The sequence below is a fragment of the Pleurodeles waltl genome, chromosome 4_2 (assembly GCF_031143425.1).
Source record: "Pleurodeles waltl isolate 20211129_DDA chromosome 4_2, aPleWal1.hap1.20221129, whole genome shotgun sequence".
NCBI classification, from domain to species: domain Eukaryota; kingdom Metazoa; phylum Chordata; class Amphibia; order Caudata; family Salamandridae; genus Pleurodeles; species Pleurodeles waltl.
Window position 1 is genome coordinate 978,957,158 of NC_090443.1, and position 16,563 is coordinate 978,973,720.

General features: G+C 46.9%; 1 protein-coding gene across 3 annotated transcripts in view; it reads right to left on the bottom strand.

The window, feature by feature from the left end:
- Positions 1–16,563, bottom strand: part of LOC138293556 (E3 ubiquitin-protein ligase HECTD3-like) — a 393,674-nt gene that overhangs the window by 106,344 nt on the left and 270,767 nt on the right. For all 3 annotated transcript variants that reach the window (XM_069232817.1, XM_069232818.1, XM_069232819.1), the window contains exons 13-14: positions 3,864–3,967; positions 126–245 (exon numbers count right to left, since the gene is read on the bottom strand). In XM_069232817.1, coding sequence (XP_069088918.1) covers positions 126–245; positions 3,864–3,967 — 224 coding nt within the window. The remainder of the gene's footprint in view (positions 1–125; positions 246–3,863; positions 3,968–16,563) is intronic.

Here is a 16,563-nt window from a genome sequence, read left to right on the forward strand (position 1 = left end):
CAACACTATTTTAATAAAGGATAGTACATCCAAATGGGTGTTCCTGGAGATTGAGCCAATTCAAACACCATCATCAGGATATCTGTCTTTCATATCTCCTCTCTCTCCAGTCACAGGATACTTGCCAGAAACTCTTTGCCTCTGCGAGCTGCACCCATTAGCTGCCCAATCCATTCATACTTGGCAAAGTCCCGGCAGGAGGGGTTGGGGACATACATATCTCGAGCTTCACCAGTGCTGTTGCCCTGGAAGGGAAAAAAAATATTTTTTTAGTTCATGGGGGTTCCATCTAAAAATAGTAGACACAAACTCAAACAGACAGACCAACCTTGCATGTTTGGTTCAAAGGGTTTTCAGGTGTCTCAACAGAAGAGAAATCATTGATCTCATTCAAGAATTCAAAGGGTGATTTTGATCATTAAAGGGGTGATGAAACTTACCCAAATCCTTTGCTTTGTGGCAGTGAGGGTCACGTCGGAGGAATTCACACAAGGGCAGCTTTATTTCGACCCAGCCTACAGAGCATCATGCCACCCTTCACACAGTTGCTGCAAGGTTTCCCACACCTCTCTCCACTGAAATCTTCCAAAATAGGTGACTCTTGATAGAACCAGTGCATGTTTTTTTTGTTTTTTTTTAAAAGCACCCGAAGCCCTAGCATCATCCCTCCCTTTCCTCTGCCATGCCTACTCCCATTTATTCTTTCCATATGTGAAAAATATACCTGCCATTTCTCTTTATTTCCTCTCACTGTTTCCTCTGGTTGTTCCTCCTGCCTCTATGAGTGCCCTGTTTATTAGCTAGTAAGAAACAGACGCAGTGCTCGGTAGTCACTCTCTTTCAGAGCTCTAACATGCCCTACAGAGACCAGGAGCCGAATTGCAAAACATTTTTGACTGTCGCTAATACATGTCCGTGGTGGTACATAAGCGAGTGATAGGTGCAACCACCTTGCACCACAGTACTAAGAAAGCAGGTTTGTGGAGATGGAGGTGTGCGACATTAACATTTGTGCATATTTGCTGCGTGGCACTGTGTTGTGTTGTTTATTTAGCTGTTGTGTTTTAGGCCGTCTTACTACATAGTGTTATTGTGCTGTGTTTGGTTGTTGTGTTGTATTCTTTTTTTAACTGTTTCGCTGTGCTCCATTACATTTTGTTGTGTTGTTATTTTGCCCTGTATTATTTCATTGTTCTGTAGTCTGTTGTTTACTATATAGACGTGGGTAAGTGGTGCTAGTTTCCCCATCAAAAACAGCATTTTCCTTTAAAGTTTCAGTAACAAACGACCATTTACCACTGTCTATGGTGGGGAAATAACACTGCTTGAGGTTTTGAACTATTTAAGATATCGGTCAGCTGAAAACTGTTGCAGAGACCACTGTTAAATGAGCACTTTCAGTGCTCGCATCATGTAATACAGCCCCACTACCTACACACGGGACTGTACTCTTAAATGAATGATTACTTAAGTATCTGTAAGAAAAAAATGAAAGGTATGGTGCTTCCACAGATTATTGAAAAGAGATCAGTACTAATAAGTCTTTGAAGGAGCTCAGTGAAATCATAAAGTTAGGTGAACAACTCATCTGTTTTATTGTGTGGATTTCCATGTATTTATTTATTCTACTTGATGTAGTCCGCAGCTCACTCCCGAAGGAGTATCTCGGCGCTTGCGATGCTAGCAAGCTGTGTGCATTCAGAACAGCCACGTTTTCTTGAAGATCCGGAAGTCAGAGCAGGAACGGATATGGAGAGGTAGTTTATTCCAGTAGAGTGGAGCTCAGAAAGAGAAGGACCTGCCACCATGTCTAGATGTCCACGGCACAGGGTCAGGAAGTGCCTTATTTGAAGAAGAAATGTGCTTTCTCGACGTCCCAGGACCCAAGGCTCATAGGGGCTCCTGCAGACACAAGTACAGGAGCTGCGTTAAAAAAAAAGGGATACACCCGACCTTTCAGTGGACCCTGAAGGATGCTCATCCAGATAGTTTCGGATTATAGGTCTTGTCTCCACTGCTGTGGCACCAGTGTGGGAGCTGGAGCTCGTCGGTGCTTCATGAAACAGCCTGTCATTGACGCCCGTGCCTGATGCATCTAATTGTGTGCATCAAGAAGACAGAGTCACCTTCACACGGAAGTGGGTGAAATAAAAAAGCAAAAGGAGAGCAATGAGTCTTGTCTGTTTCAAGCTGGTTGGTTGGATGGGGGCGAAAGAACCAGAGATTAATGCTAGGGCCAGGTTTACTAAGGATCGGTGCTATGTCCATGATAACCCTCCTACCAAGCATAGGTAGACTGCTATGCTGCTCCTGCTGACAAGGCAGAGGGTCACTATGCACTGGGCAGGATGTGGCTGCCGGAAACGTAAAGGCTGGCTGAACGATGCTGCTTTTTGCTGGCAGAGATTGGCGGACCACTCTCTAGGTGATGGCTATGAACAGTCGAGCCACAGACATATGGGAATCTTTTGTGACCTATGCTGCTAAACACGTAACGTGAGCTCCAGACCCTCATTTGTCATAGTGCAATACACGTGGCTGTGGGTCGCGGACTGGGGTGGGCTATGGATAGCACAGGTCCTGGCGGGCTGACCACTGGGGCTCTGTTGGCTTCTGGCATGTCCCACAATGCTGATGCAGGGCGACTGACTTGGACCGGGGATATGGGCACTGTTGTTTGCCCTGGTTGTATATCATTGCACACGGTGGGATGAAAACATTCTTTGTTGTATGTTTAATACTTGATTGAAAACCGCAATAAAAACAATTGAAAAAAAAAAAGTTACTGATAAAAGTCCTAACTTGACTGCAAACTAACAAATGCCTGGAACTAACTAGAGCCCTGGCAGTGGCTCGGTAGAGCTCTGCCAATGTAACAATGTAACCAACCAAACCACAGAACTAACCAGAGCCCTGGCAGTGGCCCGGTAGAGTTCTGCCAATGTAACATACACTGCCAACATCCTAAATACACTTACACAAATTGACAATTAGCCACCTGAACGACCCTCAGATCGCAGAAGACAGAGGCATATCAAGTCAGAATCACAAACCTAAATGCACCACGCATAGGGCATTCTGGAATATAGTTCCTGGTGACCTGCACACAAATATGTACTAACCAGAACTTTAAAATCATCAAGTTTGCATACAATCATACCAATAGAAACAAGCAAATAGCTGAGCTTGGAGGCAAACTACTAGAAGTCCATGGACCGGAAGCAGAACATCCTCAACCCAATAATAAGGTTAGAACCTGATCCCTTCCTGAAATCACAACTGTTCAGAGATGCTCTTGCCAAGCTGGACTCGATCTAACAATCATACTCACAACAGCTGAAACACTAAAAGGAACAAATGGTATCAGAAAAACTAAATGATTCCTCCCAATATATGCTGAACAGCCAAACCGTAATGGTAAAGAATGAAGAAAACCCCACCATTGTCTAGGATCTGAGCGGCTGAATGTATACATTGCATGTATGTCAAACCAGGCATCGCCCAACTCCTAAAGCAGGGCGAAGGTCATGCTGAACATCCACTTCTAGCCCACCAGGGAAGGAAAAACTGATCACTCCATTCACTAACCCACCAACCTATAAGAACCCTACCCTCCGCTTCCTTCACCCTGTGTACGAAACAGACTATTGTCACCTAGGACCCATGCTATGTGACCATTCCTAAGGATTGGGCTAAGGCCATAGAAACTTCTCCGTCTGTAACTAGCACTCTGTAGTAATCACAGTGTGACAAGCCAGTGTGCCACAAAAGGGTAGCAACTCAATAAATCGTGTCTGCATGCACAGTACTGTAAGTTGCATTGCTCATTTGATTTCATTAGAAAAAAGTAAAGAGGTAGTCACCTGGTTGGGTGTTCGCACAAAGAAGGGCAGAGGTAATGAGCTGTTGGCTGAGCTGGGACACAACTCTTCAGAGATGTCTGCCAGGCTATCCCGGAATCCACCACCTGGGAGAGGGAGAGAAGTAAAGCAGATAGTCACATCATCATCGCCACTCTGCAACCCGTATGCCTCTGAGTACAAAGAAGCCCCATTAAAGGACAACATCAGAACTGTACATGGAGTGTGATATGTAATTGTTTTTGGTGTGTGTTCATTTTCTCAGTTCATCCCTACTGACTTCTCCCACATAGCCCACATTTCTTCAGTCAGCTGTTGAGGGTGTCATCACCTCATATAATGACACAGGAGACCAGGCACAAAGGGCTGGGTCTCTCAAGGACCGGCCAGGTTAACAGAGCCTCAAGTGCATTTATTGAATGGATGTCAATGCCAGTGAACCCTGATTTAGGTGAATTTAGTACAACACCTTCTCATGTTTTCAGTTGCTCATGTCCTCACCTGCTAAACCCTTCAAGTGATTGAATCAAACCAGTTGTAAGGCAGATGGATTGAAACAGATATTTTGTAAGATGTAGATTTTGCTTAAATAAAAACACATCAGATACTGTGGCCAAGCTTTTTAACACAACTCATTCTCCCTCAAAATGTGATACCTCTAGAGTGCGATTGTCACCCTTGGGAAGCCTGGGGCTAAGAAAGTGGAAAATCACAGGATCTGCCTAATTGGGCTGTAGCAAAGATTTAAACACCACAAAATAAAACGATGGATGGAGTTTTGAAACCTTGCAAACACTCACCCCAGTCATAGATCTGGATTTAATCCATTGTTATTTTGCTCGCCACTTCACTCCAGTTTGGGCCCAATCATATGCAAATCAGTTTTTACCCTGCTCCCCATGGGAAAAGTGTAGCCCGAACTGCCAAGCCAGGTCCTCCCTGGACCGGAAACAAGCATCCTGGGAGTGGTCTTAGGGTATCACCTTTCATCAGCCAGGCTAGCTTGAATCCACTGGTGCAGCGACTAAGGGACCTATGTCTTGGCATACCCTAGACACTTAGGGCGCACATAGCAACACCACAAAATAAAATGGACAGAGTGTTGAAACTTTTAAAACTCTCAACCCCAGTCACACAGCTGGGTTTAATCCATTGGGATTTTGCTCATCACATAATCCCAGTTTGGACCCAGCAATATGCAAATCAGTCTTGACCCTGCTCCCCATGGGAACAGTCCAGCCCGAACTGCCAAGCCCGTTCTTTCCTTGACCAGAAACAAGCATCCTGAGACCGGTTTAGGGGTATCACCCTTCATCAGCCAGGTTAGTTTGAATCCAGTTGTGCAGCAAGCAAGGTATCAGGGTGGACTGTTCCCAGGGGGAGCAGGGTCAAGACTGATTTACATGTGGCTTGGTCCAAACTGGGGTGGCGTGGTTAGCAAGAAAAATGATGGATTAAACCCAGATATGTGATGGGGTAGTTTTGATTTGTTCAGCATTCCTTCCATCATCTATTCTTGTAGCAGAGATTTTGGTATCTGTCTTAATTTAAGAAGACTGGAAAATTGTTGATGATGGAGAAAGCCACCATTGAGCTGCAGAAAAGGCCTGACCATCAACTGAGAACATCCTTATACATAGTACGGCGCAGTCATCTGCACAATTCTAATTTCCTTGCTGTGTGATACAGTTTAAAGTGCGATGACAACAGGATGGACTATTTTATTTTGGACAAATTTATGGACCCTACAATAGGGTTTAAATGTATTCAGTTCAGTGACTGATAACCAGAGTATCAAGGCCAGTGGAGTCAAAGCGATCATATTCGGTAATTTTGTATTATCTGTAACTTGAAACTCTGCTTGAAAAGCAACGCTATACACATTACAATAGTCCAGCCAAGAGAACACAAATGCTTTTGGAAGATAGCAAATGGATGTATAGTGTGCTGTGGTGTCATCTGCTGGAGAAAGCAAGACTAGACCAAGAGAAGATTTGCTGTATTAATTGGTCTGTTCTGTATCCATCTTGGGTCCTAGGATTACTACCATTTGTAGCTTGCATGGAGTTCAGTCTTGCTCCCATTTAATTCTAGCCAATTGAGACATATCTGGGTCACACTGCCCTGGGTTAGAGTTGCAATGTAGAAATTGTAACCTCTATATTTGAGCCCACTTTGAGACACAATAATTAAACTTAAATGTAGTTTATATGACCTGACTAATAAAAAGCTGGGCTTATCTCTCTGATGGCCTCAGTTGATAAGGTAAGTCAGCAATTTGCAGACCTCACAATTTTACTAGCCATGACCTAGTAAGTGGGCATGTGGGTTTTTACTTATGAGCCTACCTGGGCAAGTCATGTTGCTATTGGTTACTCCACCTCATTTAGAAGTCAGGGGAACATGGTTTTCCCGATGGCGGAGCGGCAAACAGTTCCACCATCAAAGGCCCCCTAACACCATTCTGTCTGGAACCACCATATTAACCACCGTGGACTCAGAGACAAAAAGTTCAGAAATGTCTCCCTAACTCACAGCTCCTGAAGAGATTTGTTGTATCATCTCCAGAAAAAGACCTCCAACTTTTTGGATCTGTGTTCTGAAATATTATAGGTAACAGCTGTTCCATCATGGCATGACTGGGCTACAGTCAATGTTTATTCACTCTTTAAAGCAGTTCCCACCATGGACATGAGAGCCACCCTGGGGGGAGGACATGTTAGTAGCAAACCTCTAAAGTCGTCTGAGAAGCTTCATAATGATTTGCTCAATGATAACTTCCAGACAGTTGCCAATATAAAACTAATTTACAGACCCCAAGCTAAAATGGAGGTCTTTCCACAAATGAGGTCTTCCTTTCTTCAAAGGAGGAATGATGGGTGACATGAATGTCATCCCTTTGCCAGCATTTGGTAAAATACCAACACATGATGAGACCAAGGTAGATGGTTGAGACAAGGGAGGAAAACCAGTAACATATGACACCTAATTTCAGAAATCAACTGGTGTGGTATTTTGCAGTATTTTCAGTAGGGGAGGATTGTAGTGATGGTTACGGCTGTATGAGTGGCAACTCGTCACAGGGAGTAGGTTGAAATATACACTGAGCATTGTGTGACCTGCTGTTTAATTGTTTTCATTTGGTGGGCAGTTTTCGTTTTGTTATTTCTCTTTATTGTTACTTGATCTTGACAGGTAGTGAACCAACTCGATTTAATTTACGTGGATTTATTCTGGTTTGAATTCACAGTTCTCCAGGGCTGCCCTGGAGACTGAATTATGCAAATATAAAATTATTATTAGCATACAAAAGAAAATGAACATCGGGTGCTCGGTGCTCTCTGAAGTGTCATACACACACGTAAATATGGTGATCAATGAGTGAATCAGGTAAACAAGAACACGGCCTGTTTAGTTCAAATGACAGAATATATATAGGGTCCGTGTGATAGGTCAACAACATTTCGACCCCATAACTCAAAGTGGGATCATCATCAGGACTGCATTTGTGTTATGAAATGCTCTCAGAGAAAATCTAAAGGCAGCAAGGGTAATACTTGCATGGCGGAAGGGGTGGGTTGGCCAGGCGTCAAACATGGTGGATGCGATCTAGGGGAGCTCCTCTGGCCCCGCCCGGGAGTCCCGACTAATCCGGCAGATCCGGCCATGCATCACGGCAGCTCGCGGGGGCTGAGAGAGGAGACCGGCGAGAACCAGAGAGAGCCATCTGGGTCCCTCCTGGTGGCCCCTGACAGCGGGACTCTGGACAGCCACAGATGAAAGCAGTGTGGCTTATGCGGGCCTGGGTGGTGGCCTTGCGGACGACCCCGCTCCGGCTGCCCGGCGGCGGACTGGAATTGGATCTGGTGGTGGGGTGTGCAGGAGCTGCAGCGGTGCCCCCCTGCAGCAGTGTCAGAGACAACCCTTCAGCGCTCTGGTGAGTGCGGGCGCTGGGACGGGCCTTGTGCTGGAGGGGGCACCGCTGACAGAAGAGCCTTTGGTGCCCGGTGATGCCTGGGGCCCGGCCGAACCCGCTGACCCTCCCCGTCCCGTCTGCCGGTGGGATGGAACAGTAGGAAGACAATGTGGCCGTATTGATCCGGCTTGAGTGTTCGGAAGACGCCCCCCCCCCCCGGGAGCAACCAGATCTGGAACTGGGCACCCCATAGGGGATCTGGTGCCCCCGGCGCTGTGCAGAGGGGGAGCGGAGCCCCGTGAGACCAGGGGTTGCCAAGGGACCTGGTTGCGGAGAAGTGGACAATAGTACCCTACAGAAAACATAAGGCCTACAATTGATTGCCAACAAGCAACGCTGCACGGCAGCAGGTTAAGCCTACCCCCTAGACCGAGCTGAACGAAGTAAGAGACTGGTTGACAGCGGGGACACCATTTGGTCTCTGCCGCAACGCATCATCTATCCAGATTCTGCAACAGAATCCACGCCAGCTGCTCCGAAGTAGGATCTCTGAATGAAAGACACAGTGAGAAGCAGGAGGGGGGAGGTCTGCAGTCGGGAGGTGCTGCTGGGCCAGTCGGTGAGGGAGAAAAGGCACACAAGAGCAATGTGCCACAACAAGGCGGCCCGCACACCGCCCTGCTCAGCATACTATGTTGCTTACCTGAATGGAGTAATAGTTCAGCTTCTCGGGATTACATACCTCCTACCAACCCTGCTCCCGCAGAAGACCTGATTCTGCAAGAAATCCGTGAGCCTCGGACAGCCATCGAACACCGCATCGACCTTACTGCCACGGATTTCAGCATCTTGAGGAATGATCATAAGTAGCAGATAAAGTGTGCGCTATGGAGGACACCCCAACCGAGCTGGTCCCCCAGCACGCATGGGACTCGGACAACCTCGCTGATCTCTAGCATCGTATACAGTGGCTACATGACCACGCAGAAGTTGCTGAGGGCCGAGCGCATCGAAACAACGTGAGGACAGTGGGCCTGACTGAAGGTAAAGAAGGAACTAATCCCACTCAGTTTATCGAGAAGTGGCTTCATATAACTGTTGCACCCGAGGGTCTATCACCCATATTGTTTTTCGAGAGGGCCCACCGGGTGCCTGCGTGACGCTCACCTCCAGGGGCGCCACCAAGGCCCAAAGTGGCACAGATCCTGAACTATCATGTTCCTGACCACTTATTGCAGAATGCGCGGGCTCATTACCCATCAAGGTGGCCAGTGCAACAGTTTAATTATTCCTGGACTACACGATGGATGTGCAGCAGCGCTGTGCATAATACCAATCTGTGGAGAAGAAACTCAGCGAGAAGGGCCTGAAATATGCCCTATTTCCAGCACAGTTAAAAATCTTGCACAACGATCGCTCCCTGTTCTTTGAGACCTCTGATGCCGCTTGGGACTGGCTAGAACGAACATATCCTCTGGCCTGCCGTCTGGAGAAAGATGGAGAAGCCCCAACCCATGCTGCAAGAACTCTAGACAGTGTAAAACCATCAGAAAGAAGCATTGACAGCGGCCCCCTCACCCCAGGAGGCTTGTGAGAGTAGGGCCGCAGCACTGCAGTCAGTGAAGAACATAAAGGTCCTGATCGCCCTCACGTCACTCCACTACATCCCTCTCGGATGCATTGTCGGACTCCAGTATGGCCCTGTTCCCTTCAATCACCCAGCAGACCTCTGACACTATTATCTAACTGTACCGGTGCCTTGCTGAGTGATCTCCAGCATCATGCATGAAACTATGGGACTTGGCCTAGCTCCCAGGGAGCCAAGGAGTTTCTTCAGAACACTTGCCCCTAAATACTGTGACTGGTAAAGGCCATGGATTTCTAATAGATATGGACTCTCCGGTGCGAGTGCCAAGGAGCTAGATCATCGTTAATCCCATCATGGACAAATTAGTGCCCACCAGACTCAGTTTATGCTTGGATCCCCCCCAAGTGCAATTGCAAATATGGTTATACTTTTGCATCATTTGTGGTGAAGATGAACGTTTGGTCTAACAGATGTTTCATTGTGGACCAAATAGTTCAGGTTCATGAAATGTTGTTTTGCCTGCCAAGTGATGCTCTGCTGAACTAGGGGCTGTGGTGGGTTGGAGCCGATCGCACATTAGAATGATGGTGCCGCCCCAGTATCATTATAAGATAATGACATGGAATGTTAGAGGTTTGGGTTCCATTCACAAGAGGCATATGGTGCAGTAACCTCATTTATCATTACCCGAGGTAGCATGGCTTAGATCAAAGTGGAGAGGTCAGGTGATAGCCACCTCATATTCGGGGTTTGTCAGAGGTGCAGCTATCTGGATCAGAGCAGGAGTCCCCTTCCAGGTTATGCACACAAAAACAGACACCCTTGGTAGATTTGCACTAGGATATTTGGATGTAACACATATGGTACTGCAGAGCATATATTGCCTCAACACAGACCAAGATGTCTTTCTGCAACGTCTTTCCGCAACACTGGCAGAATGGGCACATATACAATGGGTGATTGGAGGTGATTTTAATGCAGTGTTAGTTATTACACTAGAACGCTCACATCCTCCACTACCTCACACCAACCAAGTAAAGCAAGCACAAGCCCTTACAGCTTGGACTGCTCATTGGGATTTAGCAGATGTATGGAGAACATGACATGAGGGAATACTCTCTTCTCCCCACCGCACGGTTTACACACCCGCTTGGACTGCATCCTCTGCACGACCCAAACGACAGACACAACATATTTAGCTAAGAGCTTTTCAGATCACAACCCACTGGAAGTGACGCTCCAATAGGGCCGCATCCCTACGCCAATACCTACATGGCGCATGCAAACAACCCATCTGGAGGATGAGTCCTTCCGCAGCACTGTGAACACAGCCATAACAGAGTACTTTACTATAAATGAGGGTACCACCTCGACGAAAGTAGTGGAATGGGATGCATTCAAAAACCATGCTAGGGACCAGGAGCCAGCTGTTACGAGATTTGACAGATATGGAGAAACAAATGGGTAAGTTAGAGAGGGAGTCGATTGTTGGTTCTAACCGTTCACCTGAATACAGATCCTACACATGTAGACGGGGATAAGGCAGGGGCCTTGTAAGTGTGTATGATACAACCTCCCAGGACTCCTATCCTAGTCCTTCAGGTGATATAGCAATCTGGTCTGCAGTGCTCCACCCAGCTAGAGGTGAACCTGGCATTCCAAGAATATCACAGGTTCTTATACACGACCCACCCCTCCCCTAATCCCTGTGCAGAGTTTCTCAGAGAACTCCAACTCCCTCACCTGTCCAGGGATGGATGTGCACAACTGGAGGGCCCATAACAGAAGTGGAGGTATGTCAGGCCATAAGGGAGATGCCACACAATAAGTCCCTGGGTATCGATGGGTTGCAAATCGAATACTACTCGACATTCGCATCACAGCTCACCCCAGAGTTGGTTGCATTGTACAAAATGACACTAGAACGTAGGGAGCTCCCCGTTACCTTGAGCCAAGCACTGGCTACATCTTTATTAAAAGCAGGACGAGCACCCACCAAGCTTTCCTCTAACAGACCACTGTCGATATTAAACAATGATTATAAAAAACTCAGCAAAGTCCTTTCACATAAGCTCCTGCTGCTCCTCCCTCAGTTGGTTGACATTGATCAATGTGGCTTTATACCCCGCAGGAGCACTTCCTTAAACATTCGCCGCTTGTATCAGGTGATGGAGGAAGTGCAGTATGTCTACCCGAGGGCAGGATGCTACTCGCTAGATCTGCAGCAGCTTGATTCGCTAGAGTGGGAGTATCTATTTACAATTCTTAGGAAATTCAACATACCAGCGTGCTACCTAAGGTGGGTTAAAGTTAAAGTTAAAGTACTGTACTCCCGCCCTACTGCCAGAGCGAAGACAGGTGAGCACAGCTCAACAATCTATCAGATATCCCGGGGCACCCAAGAGGGTTGCCCACTGTCCCCATTACTATCTGCGCTGGAACCCCTTGCCCAAGAGCTGGGACAAGAGGGAGACGGTTGGGGGATTCCTGATGGGTGTTGCATGGACACGGTGTCCCTACATGCGGATGACATGCTGTTATATGTATGCGACATGAGCAGGGAGCATGAGCTTATAAGCCACAGCCTTGAACACTTTGGAGCAATCTCAGGCCTGAAAGTAAACCAATTCAAAGTCACTCGCATTTTAATTACAAGAGGGGTTATTCACCTCTGCCACGGTCCTATTGGATTTGCTTGAGATCCCTATGTCTCAAAAGACATTCAGATATCTTGGGGTACAAATATATTGCTCCCCTACTGACCTACTAGAAGGTAATTTGAACAAAGTGATAACAGCATTTAGATCACAGATCAAATTCTGGACTTCCCTGCCCCTGTCAGTGGCTGGGTGCTTGGCATTAGCCAAGATGGTGATGCGTCCCAGGTTATTCTATTTTTTCGTGAACCTCCCAATCCGAAATACCGAGGTCGATTTTCAAAATACTGAACGTCTTACTGACAGAATTATTATGGGCCAAACGGCGCCGCTGTATTAGTCTTCAAAAACTGCAGTTGCCCACAGAGGAGGGTGAGATGGGTGCACCTGATTTTCAGACATACTGCATTGCAGCACAGCTGCAATGGCTGGCCTACTGGTTAGTGGAAGGCACCTACAGGATATAAACTATACACAGGTGCGACCAGAAAGTGGAGAACTACAATCACTGCTTCTGCCTGGGAGACTGTAACACACACAGAGGCTACCCTATTGTTGCAGAACGTCCTGTGGTATTGGCGCATGGCGCTCAGGTTAACCAAGACAACACAATATGTACCCAATATTCCCCTATGTGGCTTTTCCACCCCAGCCGGGGTTCTCTCTATGACACGGCTGAGGCACTTAGAAGAGATTGGATTCTTAATCTTGGGGGATCTTGCCCTGGAGGGTCAACTCCTCCCCCATAGGGAGTTTATAGCCCAGATTCAGCTACGAGGTACACAATTCCTAATACAGGCCAATCTGTTACATTTTATACGCCACTAATGGACCACATCCAGGGAAGAACCCCAGATACATTCCTTAGTAGAGACACTTTATGACGGGGTCAGGGAGGCATCTAATTGAATGGCTATACAAAGCGTAGCACTTCCATTATCGTAAATCACTGTCCCCCCTGTGGGAGAGATGGGAAACAGACTTAGCACGCCCTTTTCATGATAAAGAATGGAAACTCCTTACGGAACATGCATCCCATACTCCCCGCAATGCATGATTTAAATGTATCCACTTTGCAATCTTGAATAGAGCCTACTTGTCTCCACAAAGGGTGCGCTCCTTTTTACCAAACTCAAAATCCACCTATCCCAGATGGCATATAGAGAAGGCAGATTTACTCCTCATGTTGAGGGCCTGTACGTCCCTGAGACACTACTGGATTAGCATCCGCAACAGTTTGTGAAATCACTGAGCCCTTATATTAGGGTTCAGCTGACCATTGCATACTGGACCTTTAACCTAGGCCGAGGAAAGCAGGAGTGGCTACTAGATTTGTTGACCCAGCACTCATACTAGCCAAACGGTTTATCACAATTTGTTGGAAGTCCCCTACTCCTCCGTCGGACCAAACATGGATAACAGAGGAATAGAGGGGACTGTGGAAACGCCCCATATCAGCAGACTGGAAAATATTATTGGAACACCTTCGACAAAGTGGGTTAGAGGACACCCAGGAGAATGCAGAGGGCACAGGAATTAACCGGGCAAGCTGAGCTGTGATACACTATCTATGCTACTTGCGGACCCCGTCCTTACTCCACACCATGCCAATTCAAATTCTAAGCTGGGGGTCCGTCCCCTCCTTGTAAAATGGCACGGATCTTGACACTATTTTAAAAGAAGCAAAGAGCAGGTTAAGGCGAGTTTGGAGGGTGAGGGGTAGAGGGCTGTTTAATGCAACTTTACTTAGTACCAGGCGCAGCGACAGGCCTTCATGCCAGGGACTGTAATATACCAAAGCAGAAATGAGAAAACAGTTGATCAGTCCTTCGATACACATTCATAAGGAGAGATACAATACTGGCACACATTCAATATTTAAAGGCTATGTAACAGCATGGGGGCGACGATTCACAGATAACCAGATATTAGATATTGCCACATAATAAAATAACAAATGGTTATAGGTTGCACTTAGGAAAGGTGTATATAACAGAATGTCAGTGGAACTGCCTCAGTCAATGTTTATGTAATCCCCCTTAACTCACTTGTTTGCTTAAGAAATGTTAGACTGTATACATAAACTGGCGCCGTTATAATGGTGGATATATCTCCATTGCTTGGTACACTGAAATGTTGGTAATGACTGTTTCACATGTTCATAATAAAAATATGTTTAAAAAAAAAATACTTGCAAGGCTGGGTGCATGCCGGACTTCTCTCGAAGAAGCTGGGAGAAGGACAGCGGGTGCAGTCACCTGATCAAAGGTTGTAGAAAAGGGCCAACGACCGTCACTGGGGCGAGTTCCCAAAGATAAGCCTGCAGCAAGGGGCAGCTATATTGCGATTCAGCACAAGCAGGCCTGCAACTCGCTGCTGCATGAAAGTGCGCAGTACACAGCATATACTGATCAGCTATGGCCACGAGCGACCACATGACCCTTTTGTTATCTACTCTGACTTCGCCCAGCACTCGGATGGTGGAATGAATACATTGTAAGTGTAGGGGCCAGGTGGCACTCTACATCCCTCCCATATTTTAGTACCCAACAGAAAACAATGTTAAACATCTTAAGAAGAGCGCACACAAAGGCCCAGATTTGAGAGGGCCTAGCTCCCCCTTGCGCCACATTAGTGTCATTTTTTTACACGAATGTGGCTCAATGAGGTCAAATTCACTGCACCAGATTTACAAAGTGGCACAATGCATGCATTGCACCACTTTGTAATCCCTTGCACCACATTATGCCTATGCCAGGCATAATGTATCCATTCCCCTGTTAGGAGGCCCAGACAAATGGCACAGCGGAATCTATAAGATTCCACTGTGTCATTTTTAGCGGCATTTTTAATGCCTGCACAGATCAGGCGTTAAAATGAGGCAGACCATTATTTATAATGGGCCTCTATGTGCTTTTCAAGATTACCACCAACATTTTCGGCGCTAATCCTGAAAAGTACAAAATTAGCAGCAAGCATTTTGATACTATTGTCCCTATCCTGCGCCTCGGTGCATGGTACACCAAATACAGTGCACACCTGGTGGCAGTAGGGGGCGCAAGGGGCTGCAAGAAAAGTGGGGCTACATTAAATGTAGCTTTTCTTAAATCTGGCCCAAAGCCTTTTAGCCTCCAGCTGGGAGCAGAGTTAGGTTGAAGTGCATATTTCTGTCTTTGAGATGTGCTCTCACCTCTGTGGACATCTTCGGCAGGAGAACCTTGTTCCTCAGCAGCACATTCAGGTGGCGAGACACCCCCTCTGTCATCTTGCCTACCATCTCTGGGTACCACGGATCTGGCAATGTTTCTCAGGAAAATTTTGCGTCACTGCCGCCTTCCCTTTCAAATTCTTCTTCGCATTGGGCACTGACCGTCGGCCTTCTTAAACCATGACACATTTCTCACAACCGTACACTTTCCCTTCTGTACTGTGATCGTTGATCTGTGAATTATGCTGACCCTCCCACCTTTGGGCCTCATACATGAAACTGAATTTTCACCCAGGGTGTCTGTCCTTCACGATGACCTTGTCATCCACTCGAAGGTCAGGGTTGCGAGCATGTTGTCTTATGCTGGCCTTCTCGTTGGTGACTTGTTGTTTCCGCCGAGAGGCTTCCACGTCCAAAGATGCTCGTTGCCATCCTGGTTAGGCAGGGATGCAATATCTCGGAGGCTACTTAAACATCAAAGCAGCAGGAGCACAAATGGTGCTGCTGTGAGAAGCTTGCCTGTGTGCTCTCAGAAACTTGCATAGACACCATTTAGCATCTTCTCCTTGATCCACTCCGATCCTCAGAGCTCTATTCAGAATTTGCATGAACCTCTCAGCATCCCCGCTGGTTTAAGGCCAATGAGGAGTGTTTCTGCGATAATGGATGGACAATGATACAAGATAGTTTCGAAATTCTGGTCCCTTGTCTGATCGAACCTCATCAGGCAGGCCCAACAAGGCAAATGTTTTCTCCAATACTGGCTTGACATAAGCAAATGATGTGGAAGTCACCAACTCTACCACCAGGAATTTCGTGAGCGAATCGATCATCACCACCGTGAGCCACCCAGCAGGAAAACTCCTGAAGTCCATGCTAATCTTTGACCACTGGCTGAGACTTGGCTCTTCAGTCAACACCGAGGCTGGCGGCTGCACTCTACTGTCTATCATGCATGGATGCCATTACCTCACCTTTTTATCTACCAGCACATCCATTCCGGGAAACCACACTTTGCTGCGCAGCGGGGCTTTAGTCTTAGCAGCTCTGTGGTGCACCAAGTCTATCACCTGCGCCCACAGGCTTTTGGTCATTACTATCAGTTTGCCTCTGAGTAGCAGGCTGTCCTTCCTCGCACTCAACTCACTACTCACCTTCCATCCTTGCTCGCACTCAACTCACTCCTCACCCTCCATTAATTTCTTGTCTTGCATTACTTTTTTCGGGTGCATTCGTTCTGAGACTGCATATGTCCTGCTGGAGTGCCTCTTCAATCTCCTCCAATGTCAGGGCCTTTGGACATGCTTCCTGGACAATCTGCAGAAAATCCTCTG